Source organism: Eulemur rufifrons, chromosome 8 (assembly GCF_041146395.1).
Source record: "Eulemur rufifrons isolate Redbay chromosome 8, OSU_ERuf_1, whole genome shotgun sequence".
Taxonomy (NCBI): domain Eukaryota; kingdom Metazoa; phylum Chordata; class Mammalia; order Primates; family Lemuridae; genus Eulemur; species Eulemur rufifrons.
Window position 1 is genome coordinate 28,449,527 of NC_090990.1, and position 24,689 is coordinate 28,474,215.

Sequence of the window (24,689 nt, forward strand, 5' to 3'; positions counted from 1 at the left end):
CGCCAGGAGAGAGTGGAGACTTGGAAACCAAGTGAAATCAGATGTTGGGGAATGATCAACACCACCAAACACTGCTCAAAGATCGACTAAACGAGGACTGAGAATTCACCTTAGGAAACAAGAAAAGTAGAAGTCACTGGTGATGTTAAAATGAACAGTTTCAATGAGTGGCGGGGATAAAAGCCTTACTGAAAAGTGTTCAAGAGAAAATGAGAGGAAGGTAAGTGGAAAATACAGCTCTGGCTAGCTCTTTAGAAAACTTTTTCTACAAAAGGGAGCAAAGCAGTGGAAGGGAAGCTAGAGGAGGATGTGGTAAAGTCAGGGGAGTTTTTTTGTTTTTTTTTTCTTTTTGTCTAATAATAGGGATGTAACTACTGATGGTCCTACATCTTCAGCCCTGCTCTCTTTAAAGCTCCACAATCACATATCCAAGTATCTTCTGGCATCTCCATTGGGATGTCTCATAGGAAAATCAAACTTAACCAGTCCCAAACAGAACTTTTGGTTCTCCCTCATTCCCCAAACTGTTCTTTTCTAGGTTTTCATTTTCTCAGGAAGCCTCATTGCCAACCATTCAAACCAAAAACCATGTAGCCACTCCAGATTCTTCACTTTCTTCACAAACAACACATTAGTCTGTTGGTTTCCCTTCCAAAATGCATCCTTAACCTGTTCACTTTTATCAACTGGATACAGCAAAAGTTTCCCTACTCTTATTCTTGCCTCCCACCACCTATTCTGCATACAGCAGCAAGAGTGTAAATCAGATGATACTACACTTCCAATTAAAGCTTTCCAATTGTTACCTGATATACTTTAAATTTCCACTGCTTACCTTGAGCTACAAGGTTCCCATCTGGCCCTTTTCTCCTTCTCCAATCTCATCTTCACCGCTTTCCCTTTCTTGCACCATCCTCCAGACACGCTGACCTAAATCTAATTATTTGTATTGCAAAGACATAAAAAAGTAAGAGAATAATAATATTACAGACAATCGTATGCCTACCACCCAGATCTAATACATTAATACTTAGCTACATTTGTCGATTAAAATATAAACCATGTGTTCTCTGAATCTCTATGACCTGGGAAAGTGCCTACCACATAACAGATGGACAATTCATCTGGTGTAATTTGATCGATAGAATGAATATTTGCTTCCGATTAAAAAATAAATAAAACATTATACACACAGTAAATGCTTCTTACACTTCCTTCCCTCCCTCTTTTCACAGGGGAACTGCCATTCTAAAGGTGATATATGTCATTCCTATGATGTCCCTTGTTTTAATATTTTTATTACTTGAGCTTTTGTTTTCTATGTTTTAAAAATTTATAGTATGGAATAATACATTATATATCCTTTGCAAATTGTTTTCTATCATGCTTTATGATAAAAACTTAGAAAAGTTTTTCTATAAAAGGGAGCAAAGAAGTGGAAGGGAAACTAGAGGAGGATATGATGGAGTCAAGGGAGTTTTTTTTTTCTTTTTGTCTAACTACAGATGGCCTTACATCTTCATCCCTGCCCTCTCTGAAGCTCTACAGTCATATATCCAAATGTTTTTTGGCATCTATTATGTCGATACATGCAGTTTTGATTCATTTGTTTGCTGGCTGTATAATATTTCAGTGTGTGAATATACCATAATTTGTTTATCCATCTCCTACTGTTGGACATTTAGGCTGTTTCTCATATATATATATATATATATATATATGTTTGTTTCTCTCTCTCTCTCTCTCTCTTTTTTTTTTTGAGACAGACTCTCACTCTGTTGCCCGGGCTAGAGTGCCGTGGCGTCAGTCTAGCTCACAGCAACCTCAAACTCCTGGGCTTAAGTGATCCTACTGCCTCAGCCTCCCGAGTAGCTGGGACTACAGGCATGCGCCACCATGCCTGGCTAATTTTTTCTATATTTTTTTTTAGTTGGCCAGATAATTTCTTTCTATTTTTAGTAGAGACAGGGGTCTCGCTCTTGCTCAAGCTGGTCTCAAACTCCTGAGCTCGAGCGATCCACCCGCCTTGGCCTCCCAGAGTGCTAGGATTACAGGCGTGAGACACCGAGCCCGGCCCTGGGAACTGTTTTAGATACTAATCTAAACATGGTTATACTTCCAGTGAATATCACCTAGTCTTTGGCTTGTCCTTGTGTGCCATCTTTTTAAACTTCTATTAATACAGAAGTAATACATTTTAATGCAGTCAAATCTAACAATATTTTCCTCTGGTTTGTGCTTTTTTGGGTCTTATTTAAGAAATTCTTCCCTATTTTGATCTCATGCAGCTATTTTATATTTTCTGAAAAATGTTGTGAGGTCTTTAATCCATCCGGGCTTTATTTTTGGATGCGGTTTGTGGTAGAAATCTAATTTTATTTTTTTCCCCCTTTGGAAAAAAAATGTCTCAGTGTCATTTATTGAAGAGTGCATCCTTTCCCCCACTGACTTGTAATGCTGTTTCCGTCATAAACCAAGTTCCATTGGAGGTACTCTTCATTTTGGCCTCACAACCTTTGCTTCTTATTAATATTTTCCTTCCATAGGGGATGCTTTTCTCTATGCTCCTCTCAGGGCTACCCACCTTTCGTTCTTCAGATCGCAGATCAAATGTCACCCCCCTCATATCTAGATTGATCTATGGGCATTTCCAGCTCCGTGACCCCATGACTACAAAGGATCTGGAAGGACCGAGGTGGGCAACAACCTCTGGCCAGTTGTTGCTAGGCTGTTGCCAGAGCGGCGGTTGCGGAGACAGTGAGAGGAAGAGTGACGAAATCAGGCCGGCGCCCGCGTCGCTAGGGAGTGCGTCACTACGCGCGGGCGACCGGGGGCGGGGCCAGGGCTGAGTCACGTGGCTTGGTTGCCTACGCGCTGCTGGGCCGTGGGAAGATGGCGGACGGAAAGGGAGACGCCGCCACAGTCGCCGGGGCCGGGGCTGAGGCTCCGGCGGTAGCTGGAGCCGGAGACGGAGCAGAGACTGAGTCCATGGCTCGAGGTCATCGCCCCACATCTCCGATGCCGGGAGCCCCAGGACTACGACCGTGTCTATGGCAGCTGGAGACAGAGCTGAGGGAGCAGGAGGTGTCGGAGGTCTCATCTTTGAACTACTGCCGGAGCTTCTGCCAGGTGAGGGGCTGACTGTTTGGCTTAGGGCGGCGGGGCAGGAAGGCCAGGACAAGAAGCCCCCGATCCGTTGCAGCAGCCAGGGCCGGACTGAAAGGCGCCACCTCCGTGACTTGCCGCGCCCCTGGATCGGGAAGGCCCAGCTTGGAAGCTCAACCGCTGGCCCCCCTCTGCTTCTGCCCAGTTTTGGCCACCGCGGGGGCAGGTTGCTCTGGGCCATACTGAGAGCCCGAAGGGCGCCAGTGGCTCGCTGGAAGGGCCGTGCCCTGTAGTCGTTGCCTGTGTCCCGGCCTGGTGGTTGGGGCGCCACTGCCCCCGGAGGGATTGATTGCTCGTTCTTGCCAGGAGATCCTTTTTTGAGTAGAGTACAGATCTTCGAACTGGAAAACCCGGGTTTTTCTGAAAAATCCGGAGAGGTGTATTGGGCCCAGAGATTTGTCTTTGGAATCAACATCTTCTGGGCCCATAAAAGGTATGACAGTTGGCTTTGAAAAGCATCGAGGGCTTTCTGATTAGGGATTGCGGAGCCGGTTGGTTTTTTATTTGGTTTTTGCTTTTTTGTTGTTGATTTGTTGACATTTAAGCTGTTCTTTTGCTTCTGTGTTGAGGATTGTGCTACCAAGAAGGAGGCTAGGTCTTTGAGTAGAAGAGAATGGGAAGAGAGATGTAGAGTGTGGCCTCTTTTGGCAGTCGTATGATAATTTCTGTGCCATAGTGGCCCCTAACCTAAGATTACGTATTTATGGGTGTGTATAATTTAGTCTCTGTGATCATTCCGAGATTTTTCTTGATGTTTTCAAGTCTTTTACAAGCGTAAATATTTGCTGCTATTATTATTTCTACTTCCGATGTTTGTTCTGTCAGGTTTCAGAGACACTCCTCAGCTCCTCATTTAGTGTACCTTAGAGAACGCAAAGTAATCGTAGTATGTTGATACTTGGACTCTTAATGAGTACTCTAACGTGCTGAATAAACTGCTGCGTTACACAAGTTATAATTTGGGGGGCCAATTTGTTCTGTTGATCCAGAGGAGAATCAAAAGTTAACTTGCTTGGTTGCTTTTCTTCTCCCTCTCTTCTGAGCCAGAAACACCTCATCTCTTTGAATGAAATTTTGTCCTTGTAAATCTTTTCCATACATTGTATCACTCCAGTTTTTGTGTGTACAACCTGCAGCATTTCCCTGCACTATTACATGTTAAGGTGCAGTTGTTCTCTGCTTCCTTAGTAATAGTGATCATTTTTATTTAGTACGCTCATTTATTGTACAAATTTTTACTGACTCCATAGACTTTACCAAGTGCTGAGGAAACATGTCTTCCTGGAGAGATAACAAGAATGAATATAACCAGTCACATTGAAGCTTGTTAAAAGATACCATATGGGCTGGGCACGGTGGCTCATGCCTGTAATCCTAGCACTCTGGGAGGCTGAGGTGGGAGGATCACTTAAGGTCAGGAGTTTAAGACCTGCCCGAGCAAGACTGAAACCCCCATCTCTACTAAAAATGGAAAAATTAGCCAGGCGTACTGGTGCCCGCCTGTAATCCCAGCTACTGGGAAGGCTTGAGGCAGGAGGATCCGTTGAGCCCAGGAGTTTGAGGTTGCTGTGAGCTACAATGATGCCACTACGCTCTACCCAGGGCAACAGAGCAAGACTCTCTCAAAAAAAAAAAAGATACCATATGTATGTATTCTGCTTTATGTCTAGTGCTTGCAGCTCCAGTTTTATTTAACAGAATGTTTTAGTGTCTTCAGTCTTGGTAACACCCAGAGATGTAACGGCCCAGAAGAATTTTAAGAAGAAGGCAAGTTTGGAATTTGTCTTTTCTATGAAGAGTTGTTGGTTTGTTTTTTTTTTTTTTTGCCTGAAATTTTTCCAAATATGTTTTTTGTACTAATAAATGAAATAAAAATAAAACAGATTTTCCTGTAACATTATGTTGTAACAGAAAGCACATTGGATTGGGAGTTGGTTGGGTCCTAATTGTGCCTATATGACTTCTTAGCTGATAATCTTGAGCAAAGTATAACTGCAAAACTGTATCTTGTTTTCTGACCTTTATCTCCTTATAATGCTTTGTACAAACAGTAGAAAAGAAAGTTTATGTACAACCCTTCACAAACTTTGTCATGATAATTTTGACCCATTTTTCCCGGTAGCCCATATAAAAATCAACTGTGTCCTTGATCACCAGATACAGAACAAAAGTTAAAAATTTTATGAACAGCAGGAACATTTTCATCATCAATAAATATGGTTTGATAGCTCTTGATTTCACATTTGAAAGGCAGAATAAGATTTATTCATTCACTCAAGAAACACTGATTATTTAGCTGAGTTGTGAAGATAGGAACCAAGTTAAGAAAGGATTCCTGTGCTCTAGGAAAGGAGCACATAAAATGTAAAGAAAGGCAGTAAGCATTACATTATCATAGAGGCCTGATATGTGCTCATGAGATGCTTAACTCTACTACAGATGTATTTTCATCAGGTATTTAGTTAGAAATGTGCTAAAGACTTATATTGTACCAAGTTGATCCCTTTTGCAATATGCTAGGACCATATTCCCTCCATCTCTTGCAGCACTTAAAAGAAATGGCTCTATCTTTGGAATTGCACCAAACCAAGAAATAAACTAACATATGAGTGGATAGAGAAGCTTGTCTCATTCTGGGCATATTTTCAATTTTCATAAGTTTGTGAAGATGATAAAATGAAACTCCAGAAGTAATAGTTACTAAAAAATGATACTTAGTTCAGGTTGTATTCAGTGAAAATTTGTATTAAGTGACTATGAGTTGTGGAGTTTTTTTTTTTCTTTCCCTCAGTTCCTTTTCTGAAAACATTGTCTGCCAGACAGTGTGGATAAGATCGACTTCAGAAAAACAGTCTTTCTTTGTTTTGCTGAAAAATTGATGATGTCTTCTCAAGTTTTATATATTGGGAACCAAGACTCCTAAAGTTTTACAACTGGTGGCTCTATTTGTAACATAAATTTTGAAGACTTTTAAAGTAAACTTTATTAACAAACTTGAAATTATTGAGTAATAATTATACTTTGAGAATACTAGGCAAAGTAATCTTAATGAGTAAACTGTGTTTATTTGAGATACTTTTAGGTTGTAGACTAACAGTGACTTTGTAGATTTTTAATGATTAAAATAAGTACTGCATGTATTTCCGTTTTTCCTAGATTGGTGTTTGAGTACAAGGGCAAGGGCTCTGAGTCAGATAGACCATACTGGCTTCACCATTTAAACTAGTTGTGTAACGGTGAGCTTTTATCATCTTTAAATCTTAATTTGTTCATTTGCAAATGGATAAGAGTGCTTATTGTTCTCTATGTAAATACACTGTTGTGAGGACTGAATTAGACAATCTCTATTAAAAAAAAAAATGCCTCTGGAATTGTCTGAGTTACCCAGATTTCTTAGTTTTGGATTAAAAAGTCTTGACAACCTTGGCCCCAGCATACTTTTCAGTTCTCCCCTAGCCAATCACATTACCCCAGTCCTACTCTTTACTCTTATTCGGGAGTTCTTGAAGTCCATGGACCAAAGAGCAATCTCAGTTATTCTTGTGATTGAAATTTTGCCTGTGAATTTCCAAGTACATTATTTTAGGAAAGCTTTTAATTTTCATTTCATTCTTCAAGATCCAAGACACAAACTAGGCTTTCAGTCAATATTTACCAACTGACTGACCTCCATAAGGATAGAATTAACTATTTTAACAAGATCTCAGGTCATCAAGCATTCTTACGTATTTCATTGTGCTGTTCTATCATTTTATCTCTTTTCTGCAATGGCAAATTCTCCTTCTTTAGGGCCCAGTGCAAATGTCATCTCTTCTGTGAAGCTTTTCCTGATTTTTACCTGATAGGATTCCTCCCGTGTTGTGGGTTTTTTTTTTTTGTTGTTGTTGTTGTTGTTGTTGTTTGACACTTTGTACATATCTATAGTTTTAACTTATCTTTCTTACTGTCACTGTCTTAGTTCAGGCTTCCTCCTCTTGGAGCAACACTAATCTGTCTTGCCTTTTGACTGGCCTTATTTACAGTCCATCTTTGTGTTCTTTCTATTGTAAACATAATCTTGTTAATTACTTTATTCCCTAAAATACTTCAGTGGTTTCTTTTTCCAAAGGCAAGGTAAAGTTGAGACTCATTAGCTTGGCATAATTAGAATCTGGATCCACAGCTCCCACTTTTCCAGTCTCACCGCAATTTATATCTCTTACTCTGCCAGATTAACCGCAGGGTCTTCCCAGTCCCATCTGCCTATTCATCCTTCAAGGCCTGGCTCAAATATTACAATCTTTCAGAAACTTCTGATTTCAGTAGACAGAATTAGGTGATTCTTTCACCTGTATATTTTATTAGCAACCTGTACACAAACATGGTACCTAAATATTTGTTTCCATGTTTGTTTTCTTATATTGGATAGTAAGCCAACAGGAGCAGGGATCTTGTTTATTCTTCTTTGTATACTTTGTGATTAGCAATTAATACAGTGCCTGAGACATGCAACTAATTTGTTGAATGAATGATATTGTAGGGATGTTATGATATACTAAAGAGACAAGTACTTTAAGAGAAACACCTAATATAAAATCTAGTATGTAAAACATTTTATCATCAGAAATTACTGTAAAGGAACAGGATAGGAGATTTTGGTCATTTCTTGGAGGCATTTATCAATTTAAGCCTACAGTCATATAATAATGTGCACATTTACACGTGTGCAACGAGGAGTAGCATTGATGGAGAGAGAAAATGTGAGACATTATAGTATTGGGGAGGAGTTAGCTACCTAATAGGACAATAGTTTGAAGATGGTGAGATGGGAAGGATAAGTCATCCTAACTCCTTGATGTTGGTGGCCATGAAGATTTTTGAGCCTTACCTCATTTTTTTCTTTTCTTTCTTTCTTTTCCTTTATAGACAGGGTCTTTCTCTGTTGCCCAGGTTGGAATGTGGTGGCGTGATCATAGCTCACTGTAACCTTGAACTCCTGGGCCCAAACAATCCTTCTGCCTCAGCCTGCCAGGTAGCTGGGACTACAGGTGCGCGCCACTATGCCCAGCTAATTTTTAAAATTTTTTTGTAGAGACGGGTCTTGCTGTGTTTCCCAGGCTGGTCTCCAACTCCTAGCCTCAAGCAATCCTCCTGCCTTGGCCTCCCAAAGTGCTGGGATTACAGGTGTGAGGCACCGTGCCCTGCACTTTCAAGAATTTTTTTTTTTTTTTTTTTTGAGACAGAGTCTCACTTTGTTGCCCAGGCTAGAGTGAGTGCCGTGGCGTCAGTCTAGCTCACAGCAACCTCAAACTCCTGGGCTCAAGCGATCCTCCTGCCTCAGCCTCCCGAGTAGCTGGGACTACAGGCATGCGCCACTATGCCCGGCTAATTTTTCTCTCTATATATTTTAGTTGTCCATATAATTTTTTTCTATTTTTAGTAGAGACGGGGTCTCGCTCTTGCTCAGGCTGGTCTCGAACTCCTGACCTTGAGCGATCCGCCCGCCTCGGCCTCCCAGAGTGCTAGGATTACAGGCGTGAGCCACCGCGCCCGGCCTCAAGAATTTTTAATACATTACCTTCTCTTCTTGTGCTGCCTTCTCTTCGGAGATGTCTAAATAGAAACTACATGACAAGTAGTTATAGCAAAAGCTAGCTTTGTAATGCACATGACAAAAACATAATATAAATGTGACCTGTGAAGCAGTGAAAACTATTTCATTTACTGTGGTACCACCTTGTCTCTTGCTGTATACTGTGGCCCCTAGTGGTTTCTGTTTCTTTCTGTGGATCATGCTCTTATGAACAGTGTTGATAAAAACTCTAAATAAAAGCAACACTTAGTTGCAAGACTGCAAAGACTAAAATGTGTTTTGTATTCATTCAGGTATAGACAACCTGTCACTTCTCCCAGAGGCCTTCCCTGACTATCTTATTGAAAACAGCACTTCCCCATTGCCTTCCACCTTTGTAAACACTGCTTTATTTTTCTTTTCTTTTCTTTTCTTTTTTTTTTTTTTTGAGACAGAATCTCACTTTGTTGCCCGGGCTAGAGTGCCATGGCATCAGCCTAGCTCACAGCAACCTCAAACTCCTGGGCTCAAGCAATCCTCCTGCCTCAGCCTCCCAAGTAGCTGGGACTACAGGCATGCGCCACCATGCCCGGCTAATTTTTTTTTTCTCTCTATATATTTTAGTTGGCCAGATAATTTCTTTCTATTTTTAGTAGAGACGGGGTCTCGCTCTTGCTCAGGCTGGTCTCGAACTCCTGACCTCGAGCGATCTGCCCGCCTCAGCCTCCCAGAGTGCTAGGAGTACAGGTGTGAGCCACTGTGCCCGCCCATGAATACATTCTAATTGTAAAAAATTAGAACAGTATCAAAGGAGAGAGTAAAAGGTAAAAGCTTCTCTTGCACATACCCCTATACTCCAATACTACTTTTTCCTAGGCGGACCATTGTTAACAGTTTGGGAGTGAATATTTATAGAATTTTTCTATATAAGTATATATACACACACACTATTTTTAGAAAAGTGATTCCAAGCTTATATACTAAAACTTATTTCACTAATATATACTTTAGACATTTTTTCATGTTGGATACATACAGATTTACTGTATTTAAGAAATAAATGTACATAATATTCCATCAAAAAATTTCATTGATTTTAAATTCTACAGGTAACAAAACATTCAACAACTCTTAATTAAAAAAATTTTTTTAACTATAAAAGCAATGCTTAAGGCAAAAACTGTAATAAATATATTGAGGGTACTTTTCTGTATCAATACATTTTGAGCATGTAACATAATTAATTTAACTGTATTTTTTGTTGTTACCACAAATAATGTTTCAGTGAACACCCTTAAATATTAAACCTTGGTTATTTATATCTATAGCATAAATTCCTGGAATTGAAATTACTGTATTAAAGAGAATGTTTATTTTAAATTTTGATGGGTAGTGTCCTACACAAAGTTCAATATTTACTTCCACCAATAGTATTTGAGTCCCTGTTGCACTAAATCTTTGCCAACACTGGTGGTGTTAAACTTTTTAATATTTGTCAATCTGATAGGGAAAAAATTACTGTCACATTGGTATGTTAATTTATATTTTAATAGCATTTGAGTATTTTTTATATGTATTGGACATTTAAATTTTTTTCTTGTGAGGTTTACTTTTTTTTTAAATACTGTAACTTTTTAAAATGTTGTTAGTTAAAAGTCATTAAAAGTGGATTTTGTCTAATCATTAAGACCTTGTAATCTTAGATTCTATGCCTCTTTGAGGTTCCTAAGAAGTTCAACATATCCTAAAGAATCATTACAACTAGAGTCACAGCCTAACCTGAAGCCATTGGAATGTGTGATACAAAATTTAGTGATTGATTATGGCTGTGAGAGATTTTTTCACTGTAGTCATTTATTGACTAAACATTTATTGATCTTTTATATATCAATGCTTCTAGACTCTCAGAAGTCATAGCTGAATAACTGGAAAGACTCTAGTGCTTTCCTTTAGCTAACTTACATTGTTATATTTATATGTTTTCAAGTACAGTACCACTGAATGGATGTGTGACCTTGGGCCAAATCAGTTTGTTATTTGAGGACCTCAAATTGTTGCTTAAATGAGATGACCTTTGAGGTTTGATTCTGCTCTAAATTTATATAATTCTATTAAAAATGTTTGCTAAAGATCATTTTCTAAGTCAACCCCAAACATTTGTCTTGTTTATCCTTAACAAAATGAATTAACATCTATGCATTTTATTTGTACCATAATGATATATTGTATAAATTACAAAACAAACACAGAAATATATAAAAGGGATGAGATTTTTAAAAACTAATTTAAATATAAGTATTAATATTATATTCCTTCCCCCTAATGGGTTGTCATTTACTCCCACTGGTGCTTCTATTTCCCAATGGAAACCACTCTACTAATTAGAACTGATATTATTTGTTTACATTAGTTGTTATGCTCCCTCTCTGTTTGGCTTTTTCCTCCATAGTGAAATCTTGATTTTAGTCTTTAGAGGACTTAGTAAATGAACATGTTAAATCTAGAGCAAATTATCCCATGAAGTTCTGCAAATTATCCCATAAAGTTTTAACAGTAAATGTGGATGAAACATGACATTTGGATCAATGTCATGTTTTATTGTCTTATGAATTGGAGAAACATATACATAGATCTGATGTTAGGGAATTTCACTTTAAATCCTCATTCCAACATCCTGTGACCTTAACCCCTTGTCTTGGAACTATATTCTTGTCTAAAATCAGGGGTAATAGAAAGCTTACCCCATAGGTGGTTGTGAGGATCAAATGGGACAGTATAACTGTGCACTTAGCACAGCTTTTGATAGAAGATAAGTACCCGGTATGTCAATTTCTTTATATCCTTTTATATTGAATATTGTTTCAAAGAAGTATTTCATATAAAGCAGTTTTCCTCTATTTTCCTGTCAATGCAGGAAAAAAGGAAGTTTCCTAGATGTTTACACAGTGTTTCTTAGCACAGTTTTAGATTCAGAAAATCTAGGATGAGCTTTGTTGACTGGAAGTATAGATTGCAATGAATTTCTATTACATTGAAACAATACGGATAACCTTTGGGGTGAATAGTGCATATAATGAATTTGACATGTTGGAACCAACAAATAGTCTATATAAAATATTTTTTGTCTATTTGACTATTGGCTTTAACTTGGCTTATTGTTTGGTATTTAAATTATGTGTTTTCTTTTGTTAAAGTGTGCATATATCAAAAGTGATTTGAACTTGTAAAACATTAGATTTGAGTCTCTGGGAAAAAATATGGCTATGTTTTCATAAAATCATAGAGTCTATGTTTAGGGTAAGAACTTGAGAGGTCATCTAGTCCATTCACTTCCCAGCTTAAAACTTTTAAGGGAGAAACTTCTTTCAGTCTAGGATGTCAGCTGAGGATACAAATAGCCCACTATCAGTAATGCTTATCACCAAACCAAATTTGGGACTAGTGTATCATTGTAATTTAGGATGTGAAAAATAAATTCTAAAACATTTCCATTTTAAAATTTCCACAACAGTTTGATCAACATTATGCTATTTTCCTTCTATACAGGATTTGAATGAAGCAGTAAAAATTTGGAATCAAATCTACTTAATTGAATTTGTTTTAGTATATAGGCATATATACTCTGATCAAAGATATGTTTCTTTTTTTTTTATTATTTCTTGTACAATGATATGAAATAATATGGGAAATATTCATGATAAATTATTAAGTGAACAATGCAAGTTAAAAACAACAGTTTCATATTTTTTCCCCCACCCCACCCTTTCCCGAGTCAGCACCTTCAAGTGTTACCACTCCCAAAACGGTGCGCAATGCACTCATTGTGTAGGCATACCCCCATCCCCTACCTCACCCCCCACCTCAGTCTGATGTCCAATTGGTGTCGTTCCCAGATTTGTATTTAGGTGATGTTCAGGGAAACCAGTTTTCTGGTGAGTACATGTGATGCTTGTTTTTCCATTCTTGGGATACTTCACTTAATATAATGGGTTCCAACTCTCTCCAGGAGAACCATAGAGATGTCGTATCTTCATCATTCCTTATAGCTGAGTAATATTCCATGGTATACATATACCACAGCTTACTAATCCAGTCATGTATTGATGGGCATTTGGGTTGTTTCCACACAAAGATATGTTTCTTAACTGTCTTACACTTCAGAAAGAAGTTAGCAAATCCTTTAATAAACGTGCAAAACATCAAAAATAATTGCAGAGCATGTCATGGTCAGGGTGTTGAATTCTGGTTTACAGTGCTCAAAAAATGTGATTTGTACTCTCTCTGAGTTTATTGTCTAGTGGAGAAGATAAACATTAAACAATTTTTCATGTTACTTTTGCTTATGGTACAATTAGAGCAGTAGTCAGTATTTAATGATCATGGGTATTTATCCACCTTCCCACTAGTTTGTCCTTAGGGAACAGAAGCATAAATAAAATAATTCCCGGTGCCTAACTATTGCATAATAATTTTGAAGTCTAATATAAATGGTTTTTGAATAAGCAGCATTATTGTTCTTTTCCAGTTATTATGGATTATAAGCAGATGATTATCCATGCCACATTTCTATAATCAGCTTTGTTGGTGTTGGTTGCCAAACTAAAACTTTGAAGCAAGTATGTGATTAAGAAGAGAAGACCCTACTAATGTAAGGGAAAGCAGGAATGCCAGGAATCTATCTTGGACCAGATGAGGGCATTATAAGATATTTTGGGTTTGGAAATGCCAAAAAATAAGTATGCTTTGAACATCTCACAGCCATAAAACATTTGAGCCCTAACAAAAAGTTAGAGAAAGCTTTTGCCTATGTGTATAAGGCATTAGGATACAAATCAAACCGTTTATAGGGATTATTTGGGGGTGGGCATGTTATTAGATGGCACAGTGGTATGGGCTTTCACTTCTTTATTGTATACACAATTTTAAAGTGATAGGAATATATGTGAATTTTCCTTTTTTTAATATTTCAGTATTTTTTCCAAATAAAATTTAAACAGGCGGAAAGGTAGTGCTATATGTATTGCTATGAAAAGATATCCAAAATCTATGGTAAAAAAAAAAAAAAAAAAGCAGCAGCAGCCGCCGCCAGAACAAGAGCGAGACCTCATCCCTACAAAAAAATAAGAGAAATTAGCTGGCCATGGTGGCATGTTCCTTGTAGTCCCACCTACTCAAAGGCTGAGGCAGGAGGATTGCTAGAGCCCAGGAGTTTGAGGTTGCAGTGAGATATGGTGATGCCACTGCACTCTAGGCTAGGGGACAGAGAGAGCAAGAGCAAGACCCTGTCTCAAAACTATATTATCCCAATTTATAAAGCAATGCTGTGTAGAATACGTTTTTTTTTTTTTTTTTTTGAGACAGAGTCTCACTCTGTTGCCCGGGCTAGAGTGCCGTGGCGTCAGCCTAGCTCACAGCAACCTCAAACTCCTGGGCTCAAGCGATCCTCCTGTCTCAGCCTCCCGAGTAGCTGGGACTACAGGCATGCACCACCATGCCCGGCTAATTTTTTCTATATATATTTTTAGCTGTCCATATAATTTCTTTCTATTTTTAGTAGAGATGGGGTCTCGCTCTTGCTCAGGCTGGTCTCGAACTCCTGAGCTCAAACGATCCGCCCACCTCGGCCTCCCAGAGAGCTAGGATTACAGGCGTGAGCCACCGCGCCCGGCCTAGAATACGTTTTGAAAGACAGTTACCAAAATTTGTTACATTTCAGTGAAGAATTAGTGGGATGGACAGTAACTTTATGTTTCTTGTGTTTTTGTACAGTTTGTACTTTTTACTACTTATGTGTTACCCTTTTAAGTTACTTTTCTTTTTATTAGCTATTGTTTCAGTACTACTTGTCATTGCCTCTCTGCTTTGTTGAGTCCTCTGTTTCCTGACTTTTACATAATTTTCTTGTTTTACTTCCTTTGGGTAGGAGGAGATACCCTCCAATGCTTCCTGTGGCGTCTCTTCTCTCTCTTGATTCTGTTAGACTGGCTGAGTATAGGAATCTAGGTTGAAAAAAAAATGTGTTGCTCAAAACTTTGAAGGATGTGTTACTTTTAAAAAAATAAAGTAGTAAAAAATATACTGCAATTAACACAACCTAAGAAGTAAAATGATTGAGCTATGTGTATGTGTGTGTAATGTCTACCTCCCACCACCGTCCTGATTTTGGTATTTAATCATTCCCCTGTCTCTTTCCTTTGTATTTGTGCATTTTTAAATAATAGATATTAATAGTATTATTTATGTTTTTCAGCTTTACTAAGTGTGCTTTATGTATTCTTCTGAAATTTTTGAGAGTTAATGTAATGATTCTGAGATTTGTCTATATTTGTATGTGTAGCTTTGGCACATTTTTTAATGGTATGTGTAGAATTTTGTTTTGTGAGTATATCACAGTTCATCATTCTTTTATTGATGGGTTTAGAGGCATTTACATTAACTGCTGGAGTGGACATCCTTTCAATGTATCTTGATACATATGAGCAAGAATTTTTTTAGGATATATATTGATAATTAGAGTGGGGTTGCTGGGTTCATATATAGCCTTATCTTCACTTTTAATAAATAGTACCAAGTTTTCCAAAGTATTTTTAGGTTTATGCCAATGATCAGTATATGACAGTTACCATTGCCCAACAATCTTATCCATACTTGCGGTTTTCAGTTTAATTTTAGCCATTCTGGTGGGTGGACTCTGATATCTCATTGTGGTTTTAATTTGTATTTTTCTGTTTACTTCTGAGGGATTGCTTATCTTTTTAATGTATTCATTACTACTCAGATTTCCTCTTTTGTGAATTGCTTTTTTTAATTTTTTGCTTATTTTTTCAATTGGGTTATTTGTCTTTTTATTAATAATTTTTACGAAATTGTTATGTATTCTAGATGTTAATCCTTGCTGGTCATATGCTTTGGAATTACCTTCTCTCCAGTATATCTTTTCACTTGCATATTATTTTGATGCATAGACGTTTTAGGTTTTATTGTAGTAAACAGAATTTTTTTAATTGAAATGCAAAATTTATTTCCTTTTATGGTTTTTTGTTTTCTGTGCCTCATTTGCCTTTTTAAAAAACAGTTTTATCATATAATTGTCATATAATAAACTGCCCTTATTTAAAATGTACAATTTGGTAAGCTTTGGCATATCTTTAAACTCATAAAACCATCATCATGTATCAAGATAACAATTACTCTCATCATCCATAGAAGTTTCTTCCTACCCCTTTGTAGTTCCTCTTTCTCACTCTCCTCCCTTACACATAACCTTCCATCCCCACTCAGCTACTGATATGCTTTCTGTCTCTCTAGATTAGATTGCATTTTTAAGAACTTTATAGAAATATTATAATCATAAAATCTCTTTTTGGCCTCTTTCAGTATAATTATTTTGAAATTCATTTATGTCGTGTATATCAATAGTTAATTCCTTTTATGGATGAGTATTCAATGTATGAATATATCATGATTTGTTTAGTCATTTACCTGTTAAACATTTGGGTTGTTTCTAGTTTTTGGCTACTACAAATCAAGCTGCTGTCAGCATTCCATGAGTTAAGTCTTTAGGTGGACAAATGCTTTTTTTCTCTTTCTCTTGGGTGAATACCTAGATGGAATGGTAGGGTCACATGAAAGATTTTTCCAGAGTAATTGTATCATTTTATGTTCTCATCAACACTGTATGAGAGTTCTAGTTTTCCACCTCCTGGCCAACACTTGGTGTGGCCAGTCTTTTTTTTCTTTTTTTTTTTTTTTTTTGAGACAGAGTCTCACTTTGTTGCCCAGGCTAGAGTGAGTGCCGTGGCGTCAGCCTAGCTCACAGCAACCTCAAACTCCTGGGCTCAAGCGATCCTCCTGCCTCAGCCTCCCGAGTAGCTGGGACTACAGGCATGCGCCACTATGCCCGGCTAATTTTTCTATATATATATTTTTAGTTGTCCATATAATTTTTTTTCTATTTTTAGTAGAGACGGGATCTCGCTCTTGCTCAGGCTGGTCTCGAACTCCTGACCTTGAGCGATCCACCCGCCTCGGCCTCCCAGAGTGCTAGGATTACAGGCGTGAGCCACCACTCCCGGCCGTGGCCAGTCTTTTTAATTTTAGCTACTTTAAAATGTGTGGCAGCTCATTGTGATTCTAAGTTGTATTTCCCTAATGACTTCTTAGGTTGAGTATCTTTTCATGTGCTTATTTGCTATCCTTACATCTTCTTTGGTGAAGTGTCTATTTAAATCTTTTGCTGTTAAAAAAGTTAGATTTTCTTATTGTTGAGTTTTGAAAGGTTTGTGTATAGATGTGTGTTTCTAGCTACAAACCCTTTGTTAGATATATATGTTGCAAAAATTTTCTCCTGGGTTGTGCCTTGTCTTTTTATTCTCTTAGCATTGTATTTCGAAGAACACAGCTTCTTAATCTTGATAAAGTTTAGTTTATCAATTTTTTCTTTTATGGATTGTGTTTTTCATGTTATGTCTAAGAAATCTTCCTAACCAAGACCACAAAGATATTCTGCTATGTTCTCCTATGGAGATTTTATAGTCTTAGGTTTTACTTTTAGGTCTGTGCTCCATTTGGAATTAATTTTTGTATATAGTATGAGGGATGGATGGAAAATTCATTTATATGTATGTATATATACGATTTTATACATATATATAAATGATTGTCTAAATGTTCCAGCACCATTTTTGAAAAAACAATCTTTTCTCCACTGAATTATCTGTCTGCCTTGTTGAAAATTAGTTAGCCGTGTGTATGTGAGTCTATTTCGGGATTCTATTCTGTTTGATTTATCTATTTGTCTAATCTGATGCCAATACCACACTCTTGTGTTGCTTTTTCAAACAGAAAACTTAATATTATGAAAGTTGTATATTATACGTAGAGACAGCCAAGGGCTGGAGGGAGGGGAGGATTGGGAGTTATTTTTTAATGAGTTCAGAGTTTTCGTTTTATAAGATAACAAGAGTTCTGTTGATGGATATTGGTAATGGCAGCATAACAATGTGAATGCACTTAATGCCAGAGAACTGTACACTTAAAAATTGTTCAGATGGTAAATTTCATATTATATGTGTTTTACCACAGTTTTTAGAAAAGCTATTGTACAATGTCTTGTGTAAAATGTGTTCTTAGTTAATTTCAATTGACTGATTTTTAAAATATCAGACCCAGAGGGGTTGTTTGGTAAATGATGGGATAGAGATTTGAATCTACAGTAAAAAGGCATATTATTTCACTCTACTGTACAACATGATAAAGCTTAGATTTTAAAATCTTCAGACTTAAGAAGTGTTGTATTAATAGATCAGTCTTTTTGGTAATAGCGACTCACTAAAGCAGAAGTAGAGGATAGTTTGAATGTCTTTCTCTCCCTCCCTGCAGTCTTCCTTTTGCATACTCACCCTACCTCTGTTTTTTTGTTTTTTGAGACAGAGTCTCACTCTGTTGCCCAGGCTAGAGTACCATGGCGTCAGCTTAGCTCACAGCAACCTCGAACCCCTGGGCTCAAGCAATCCTTCTCCCTCAGCCTCCCGAGTAGCTGGGACTACAGGCATGCCACCATGCCAGGCTAATTTTTTCTGTATATTTTTAGCTGTCCAGATCATTTCTTTCTATTTTTTAGTAGAGACAGGGTCTCACTCTTGCTCAGGCTGGTCTTGAACTCCTGAGCTCGAGCGATCCACCCGCCTCGGCCTCCCAGAATGCTAGGATTACAGGCATGAGCCACCGCACCCGGCCTCACCCTACTTCTATTTCTTGAAAATTTCTCATCTAAAATCTCAGAGCTTAATAGTTAACTCTTTTTGGGGTGTATTTTTTGTTGTGGTAGAGTATACACAACATAGAATTTACCATTTTAACAATTTTTAAGTGGAATTAAGTACATTCACATTGTTGTGCACCCATCACCTCCATCCATCCATCTCCAGAACTTTGTCATCTTCCGAATATGAAACTTGGGTACCCATTAAACACTAACTCCCCATTCCCTTCTTTTCCCAGCTTCTGGCAACCACCAGAATTTGTCTCTATGAATTTGACTACTCTAGGTACCTCATATAAGTAGAATTATCCAGTATTTGTCTTGTAACTGGCTTGTTTCACTTATCATAGTGTCCTCGAGGTTCATTTGTATTGTATCGTGGGTCAGATTTTCTTCCCCTTTAAGACTGAATAATATTCCATTGTATGTATATATCACATTTTGTTCATTCATCTGTCAGCGGACACTTGGGTTGCTTCCACTTTTTGGCTATATGTATGTGAGAATAATGATGCTATGAACATGGATATACAAGTATCTCTTCAAAACCCTGCTTTCAGTTCTTTTGTGCATATACCCTGAAGTGGGATTGCCAGATCATATGGTAATTCTGTTTAATTTTTGGACTAATCACCATATCATTTTCCACAGGAGCTGCACCATTTTGCATTTCCACCAGCAGTGCACAGAGCTTCCATTTTCTCTACATCCTTGTCAACACTTGTTATTTTCTGTTTTTTTGATAATAGCCGTCCCAATGAGTGTGAAGTGGTATCTCATTGCGGTTTTGATTTGCATTTCTCTGATTGGTGGTGTTGCGGATCTTTTCATGTGCTTCTTGGCCATTTGTGTATCTTTCTTGGAGAAATGTCTATTTAAGTCCTCTGCCTATTTTATAATTGGGTTTTTGGTTTTTCCTATGTTTCCTATTTCCCTGTTTTCTCCTAAAGTTATGTAGCTTTAGCCCATACATTTAGGTCTTTGATCCATTTCAAGTTGGTTTTTATATATGGTATAAGGTAAGGATCCAGCTTCATTCTTTTGGATATGAATATTTGGTTTTCCTAACACTAATTTAACAAAAGGCTGTCCCTTTCCCACTGAATGGTCTTGGTTTTTGTATATGGTGAAAATATTTGACCACATATACAAAGATTAATTTCTGGGCCTTCTTTTAGATTCCACTGGTCTATATGTCTTTTATAGATAGCTCTGTAGTAATTAAATTTTAAGATGATATCATTAAAGGAACACATAAAAAATTTTATTCAACCACAACAGTGATAAAAAAATAAAAAGTATCATATATCTCTATCAAGCTGACCTTCAAAAAGATGTATTTAAATTATAATATCTAATAATTGTGACAGTTTCTCAATCTGTCACTATCTTAACACTGATAATATGAATGTAAATTGGAACAAATTTTCTGGAGCAGAATTTGACACTGTGTAAGGCCTTAAAAATTATGCACCCAGCAATTCCATTTATAGGACATTATTCTAAGAAAATTGTCATGCATACATGGAAAAATATAGGGGTGTTCATCTTAATGTTATATATAAGAGTGCAAAGTTAGAAACCATAATGTCCATAAATAGAGAATTGGGTAGTAATTGTGGTATCCATACAAGGTTATGCAGCCATAAGAATACTGATGTTGAAGAACACTTTATAATAAATGGAAAGACATACAGCATGATTCCAGTAAAATGCTTCAATTTAGGCATTTAAAAAAAAAAAACACCTCAAACTTATTATTACCTGTTAACAGTAGTCTATTTCTAGGTGGTGGTATTATGGGTTATTGAAATTTTTATTTTTACATAGATATTTAACAATAAATGATATTTTATGACAAAACAGCAAATGATATTTTTAAAAATTGAAAAGGAATTGAAGCTAGAAAGCATAGTTAAATCTCATGACAGAATCAGTATCTAAAAATAACCTTAGTAGGCTGGGATGATGGACTGAATCCAGTGAAATTTAATCAGGATGGATGAAAAAGTATAGATAGATAGAGTAATAAGTAAGTCATGTTTCTGGTTTTAAAAAAATCAACTGAACCAAAATAGAAAGTGAGGCTGGTGGCATAGTGGCAGCATATTAGAAGACTTGGGGATTTTAATTTACTTTAGCTACTTACTTTCTCAGTGTAAGCAGCCAGCTGCTCTCTTCCCATTTCATTTCATACTCAGCTTTAGTCTCTTGATGGGAAACCTCCGGTGCTTCCTCATTACTGACATTTAAGTCTCTTCACCATTTGCCCCCATCTGTTCCAGTCATTTAGTTGTCTGTTTGTCTTTTCTGACTTTGTTCAAGTTGTTCTCTTTGGAGTCCTTCTGTCCTCCTCACCTTTGTATTTTAAAACTTGACCCATATACTTCAGAGACCCAGCTGAAGTGCTGCCCCCTCCTGGAGGTCTACCCTTTGTAGTGCAATCACATTTTATAGTTTTATATCACAATTTATAATCATTTATAATTCTGGGAATTTCATGTGTTGAGAAATATAAATCAAAATAAGGTTTCTTTATGTGCAAAATTTGAAATAATGAAAACCTTTCTCTATTAAAAAATCACCTAACTTCTGTTGCCATAGGACATAAATAGGCTTTAAAAATAAACACCAGCTCAGGCTGGGTGCAGTGGCTGATGCCTGTAATCCTACCACTTTGGGAGGCCGAGGCAGGAGGATTGCTTGAGGCCAGGAGTTCGAGACCAGCCTGAGCAAGAGTGAGACCCCCATCTCTACAAAAATTAGAAAAATTAGCTGGGTGTGGTGACACGCATCTGTAGTCCCAGCTACTCTGGAGGCTGAGGCAGAAGGACTGCATGAGCCCAGGAGTTTGAGATTGCAGTTGAGCTGTGATCATGCCATTGTGCTCTAGCCCAGATGACAGAGTGAGACCCTATCTCCAAATAAATAAATAACAAAAATATATAAGCACTAGCTATCTTTTGTCAGTTTTGCATAACCACCAGCATTCTAAAGTACTGGATGTCAGCGCCATTGCTGGAAAACTTTCCCCAGAAGTCATTTTAGAATGGAAATTAGATACTGTAAACTCTTAGGAAGAAAGCCAGATGATGACCATGATACTACTTGCTGCAAAATATTTTGATAAATAACAAAGCTAATGCTTAGGTGGTGGAAAGCAGAATTTAAAAGCACACTTAAAATAGTTGTAGACTTGTACATTCTGAAGAGACAAGGCATAGTGATTAAGTGTGGACTTAGGAGCCAGATGGCTCTAGTTCAAGTCCTGAATCTTACACTTACCTACTGGATGACTTTGGAAAAATAATCTCTCTTTTTCCTCATTTTTTAAAATGGGCTGATAATAAATATCTAGCTCCTAGGATTATGATTAAATAAGATGATGGCATGTAAACAGCTCTTAGGGAAATGCCTAACCCATACTGTGTGCTCAATAAATGTAACTGTGATTATTTCATTAGGAAAGTTAGTCCTGAACTATGTGAGTTTTAAATTGGAATATATCCCTTGCATAAAACATGACCATCCTGAAAGAAATTCTCCTCTTTGATAGTTTCAAAGAATAGCTAGGGTGCTGCTGCTAAGCTCTTTGAAAACATGTAGTGAGGAATGTAGATAGAATTGGAAGTGAGGGGAGACTTCTTTTTCCCTTTGTAAATGTAATAATGCTTACTAAAGAAAATTTAAGAAGTTTAAAAAAGTATAAAGATGACAAAAAGTTGTTCATAATCCCATTACTACCCCAGTGCTAACCATATTAGCATTTTAGTTTATTCTAGTCATCTTTTCTTTATGCATTAGGTTTTTTTTAAAATTACAAATAGGTTGTGATTATAACATAGATACAGAACTGGAAGGTATTTAGCCTAGAGAAGCAAACTATTGTAGCAGTCCAGATGAGGGATGTTGGGGCCTGGTCAGTGGCCATAGAGGTAAAGCATAGGGACAGGAGACAAAGATGTTTCTAAGATAGAATCAACAAACTTTGATGTGGTGATTTCAATGATAGTTTTTTAGCCTTGGCTCCTGAAAGGAGGCAGATGGAACATAGGAGAAAGAGCATATTTGCTGGGGAAGATGCTTGGTTTTGGACATGTGGAGTTTGAGATTTGAATAGGACATCCAGATGGAAATGTATAATGGGCAGTTGAGGTAGACAGCAAGGATTTGAGAGAGTGATCCAAGGCTAATCGGCCTTCGATGTGAATAAGAGCACCCTGGTAAGAATGTTTAGAATAGTCAAACATGGTGCCTAACTGGGCTAATTTTTTACATGCATGTAGCTCTTTAAGGGCAGGAATAGAGTCTCCATCCCTAGTTCCCAGCACAGTACTGCCACATAATAGATGTTTGAGGTATAGTTTACTGAAACAAAGAAAAGAGGCTATTAGCTTGGTCTCTGTAGAATGAACTGGGGGAGGGGGGGTCATACTTACCATTTATTGCCCCTTTTTTATTTTTGTTGGTGTCTTCTAAAATTTGAATTCCTGAAGAAACCTCAATTTTTCTTTAATATACTTCTGGTGGAATTTTGTTTACATGAGGTACTTAAAATATTACTTGAATGGCTATAATTCGTTCAACCTAATCTTACATTTTAAAAAAAAGTTGATAGTAAAGAAGATTGTTCCAGTGATTCTTCAAATGCCCAGAATATGCTCATATGATATGTTGAGACCTCACTATTTCATTTGAACTAACATACAAGTGGTAGGGATTTAGGAATATAAAAAAAGTGTAAATCAGTATAGGACAAACTGTAAACATAATTCCACAAGGTATTGAATCTTTGAAATTAAGTTACCTGTGGAAGTCTTAGTGGAATTTCTGTGTCAGAAGATACTAGATTGGTAGCAAGAGCATTCTAAGAGGGCAGGTGGATTGTGGAAAGATCTACCCATCTGTATGCATTCTGTCCTTCTGTTTGCATACTTTAGCAGTTGGTTAATTTGCATGTGTGCTTTCAGCTGTCATGTGTATTAACTCATTCTAAAAGATCCACGAGGATAGGCCTCATGTCATTTTCTCCCAACATCTAGCGCTAGTGTGTATAATAGGCTATCAATAAATATTTGTCAAGTGAATAAAATGGTGAATATATTCAGCAAACATTTAGTGAGAATCAAGAATGTCCTGTGGGGGTGGAAGTGGGTGTGGTAGGCCTGTAAAGATTGATAAACATAGTATCTGACTTCAAGGAACATTAAATCTGGTACCGAATATAAATTTTAAAACTCCTTGATTGTTAGATTAGCCACTGCAGACAATAAGTAATTTGCTGACCTAACCCGGAATTTCTTTGTAACATAGATTTTAATAAATTTCTTAAGGGAGATTAGATGAAATTTATTTACATAGCAGATAAGCACATATTCTACATTCCTTCTCTCATTTAACTGGGAAACAGGATTGTTTTGGGATCAGTTTTATGATGCTCTCATTGTTTTTTTCTTATTTTATTGAAATTTGGTATTTGATTAAATGGTAACATGATACTCTTCTTAAATGACAAAAGCCCACTTATCTAAAGTGACTATGACCAAGTAGCAAGATACTTAGTTGAGTTGGTGTACAAAAAATAGCGTAACTGGCTATGATGATTCAGGTATGCAAAGATCAGATAACCCAATATGTTAATAAAGAGAGCTTTTACTCAATATGGTATAATGGTTTATCATACATTTCATTGTAAGGCTTTTTTTTTTTAAGTAATCAAGACTGTGCTAACAGTCAGTTCTCAATTATTAGAACTGATATAGGAACCATTAATATGGAAACTAAGGCTTCCGAAAATCCAGTGGAATGCTACAGTGCTACCATAACTATTTGTAGTTCTCTAGGCAGAAAAGTCAAAGAGAAGATAGGAAAGTTAGGAATCTTTGAAGAGATTATTCTCTGGTTAATGAATTCATATCAGATGTAATTTACTCAAGATGAAGCTACCCTCTGGAAATAAGACGTATTGAAGCAGCTCCAACCAAAAGCCTATTGGGAACTCCCTTGCCCGGTCAGAATGTGTATTCTAGAGGAAAAAAAATGATTGTATACTGCCTGTGTTAGGCTACAACACATAATTCAAGTCTTAACCTAACTAAGTATATCCGTTAAGCATAGGCAAAACCACATCAATTGGCAGAAGAAAGAAGTACACTAACCAGAGAGAGAACAGGTCCATGGAATCTAGAAAAAGAGTGTCCCAGACAAAAA

General features: G+C 37.2%; 1 protein-coding gene across 1 annotated transcript in view; it reads left to right on the forward strand.

Moving 5' to 3' along the window:
- Positions 1-2,879: 2,879 nt before the first annotated feature.
- Positions 2,880-24,689, forward strand: part of RLF (RLF zinc finger) — a 70,263-nt gene continuing 48,453 nt past the window's right edge. The window contains exon 1 of the mRNA XM_069477758.1: positions 2,880-3,129. Within this exon, the coding sequence (XP_069333859.1) occupies positions 2,893-3,129 (237 nt within the window). The 5' untranslated portion in view covers positions 2,880-2,892. The remainder of the gene's footprint in view (positions 3,130-24,689) is intronic.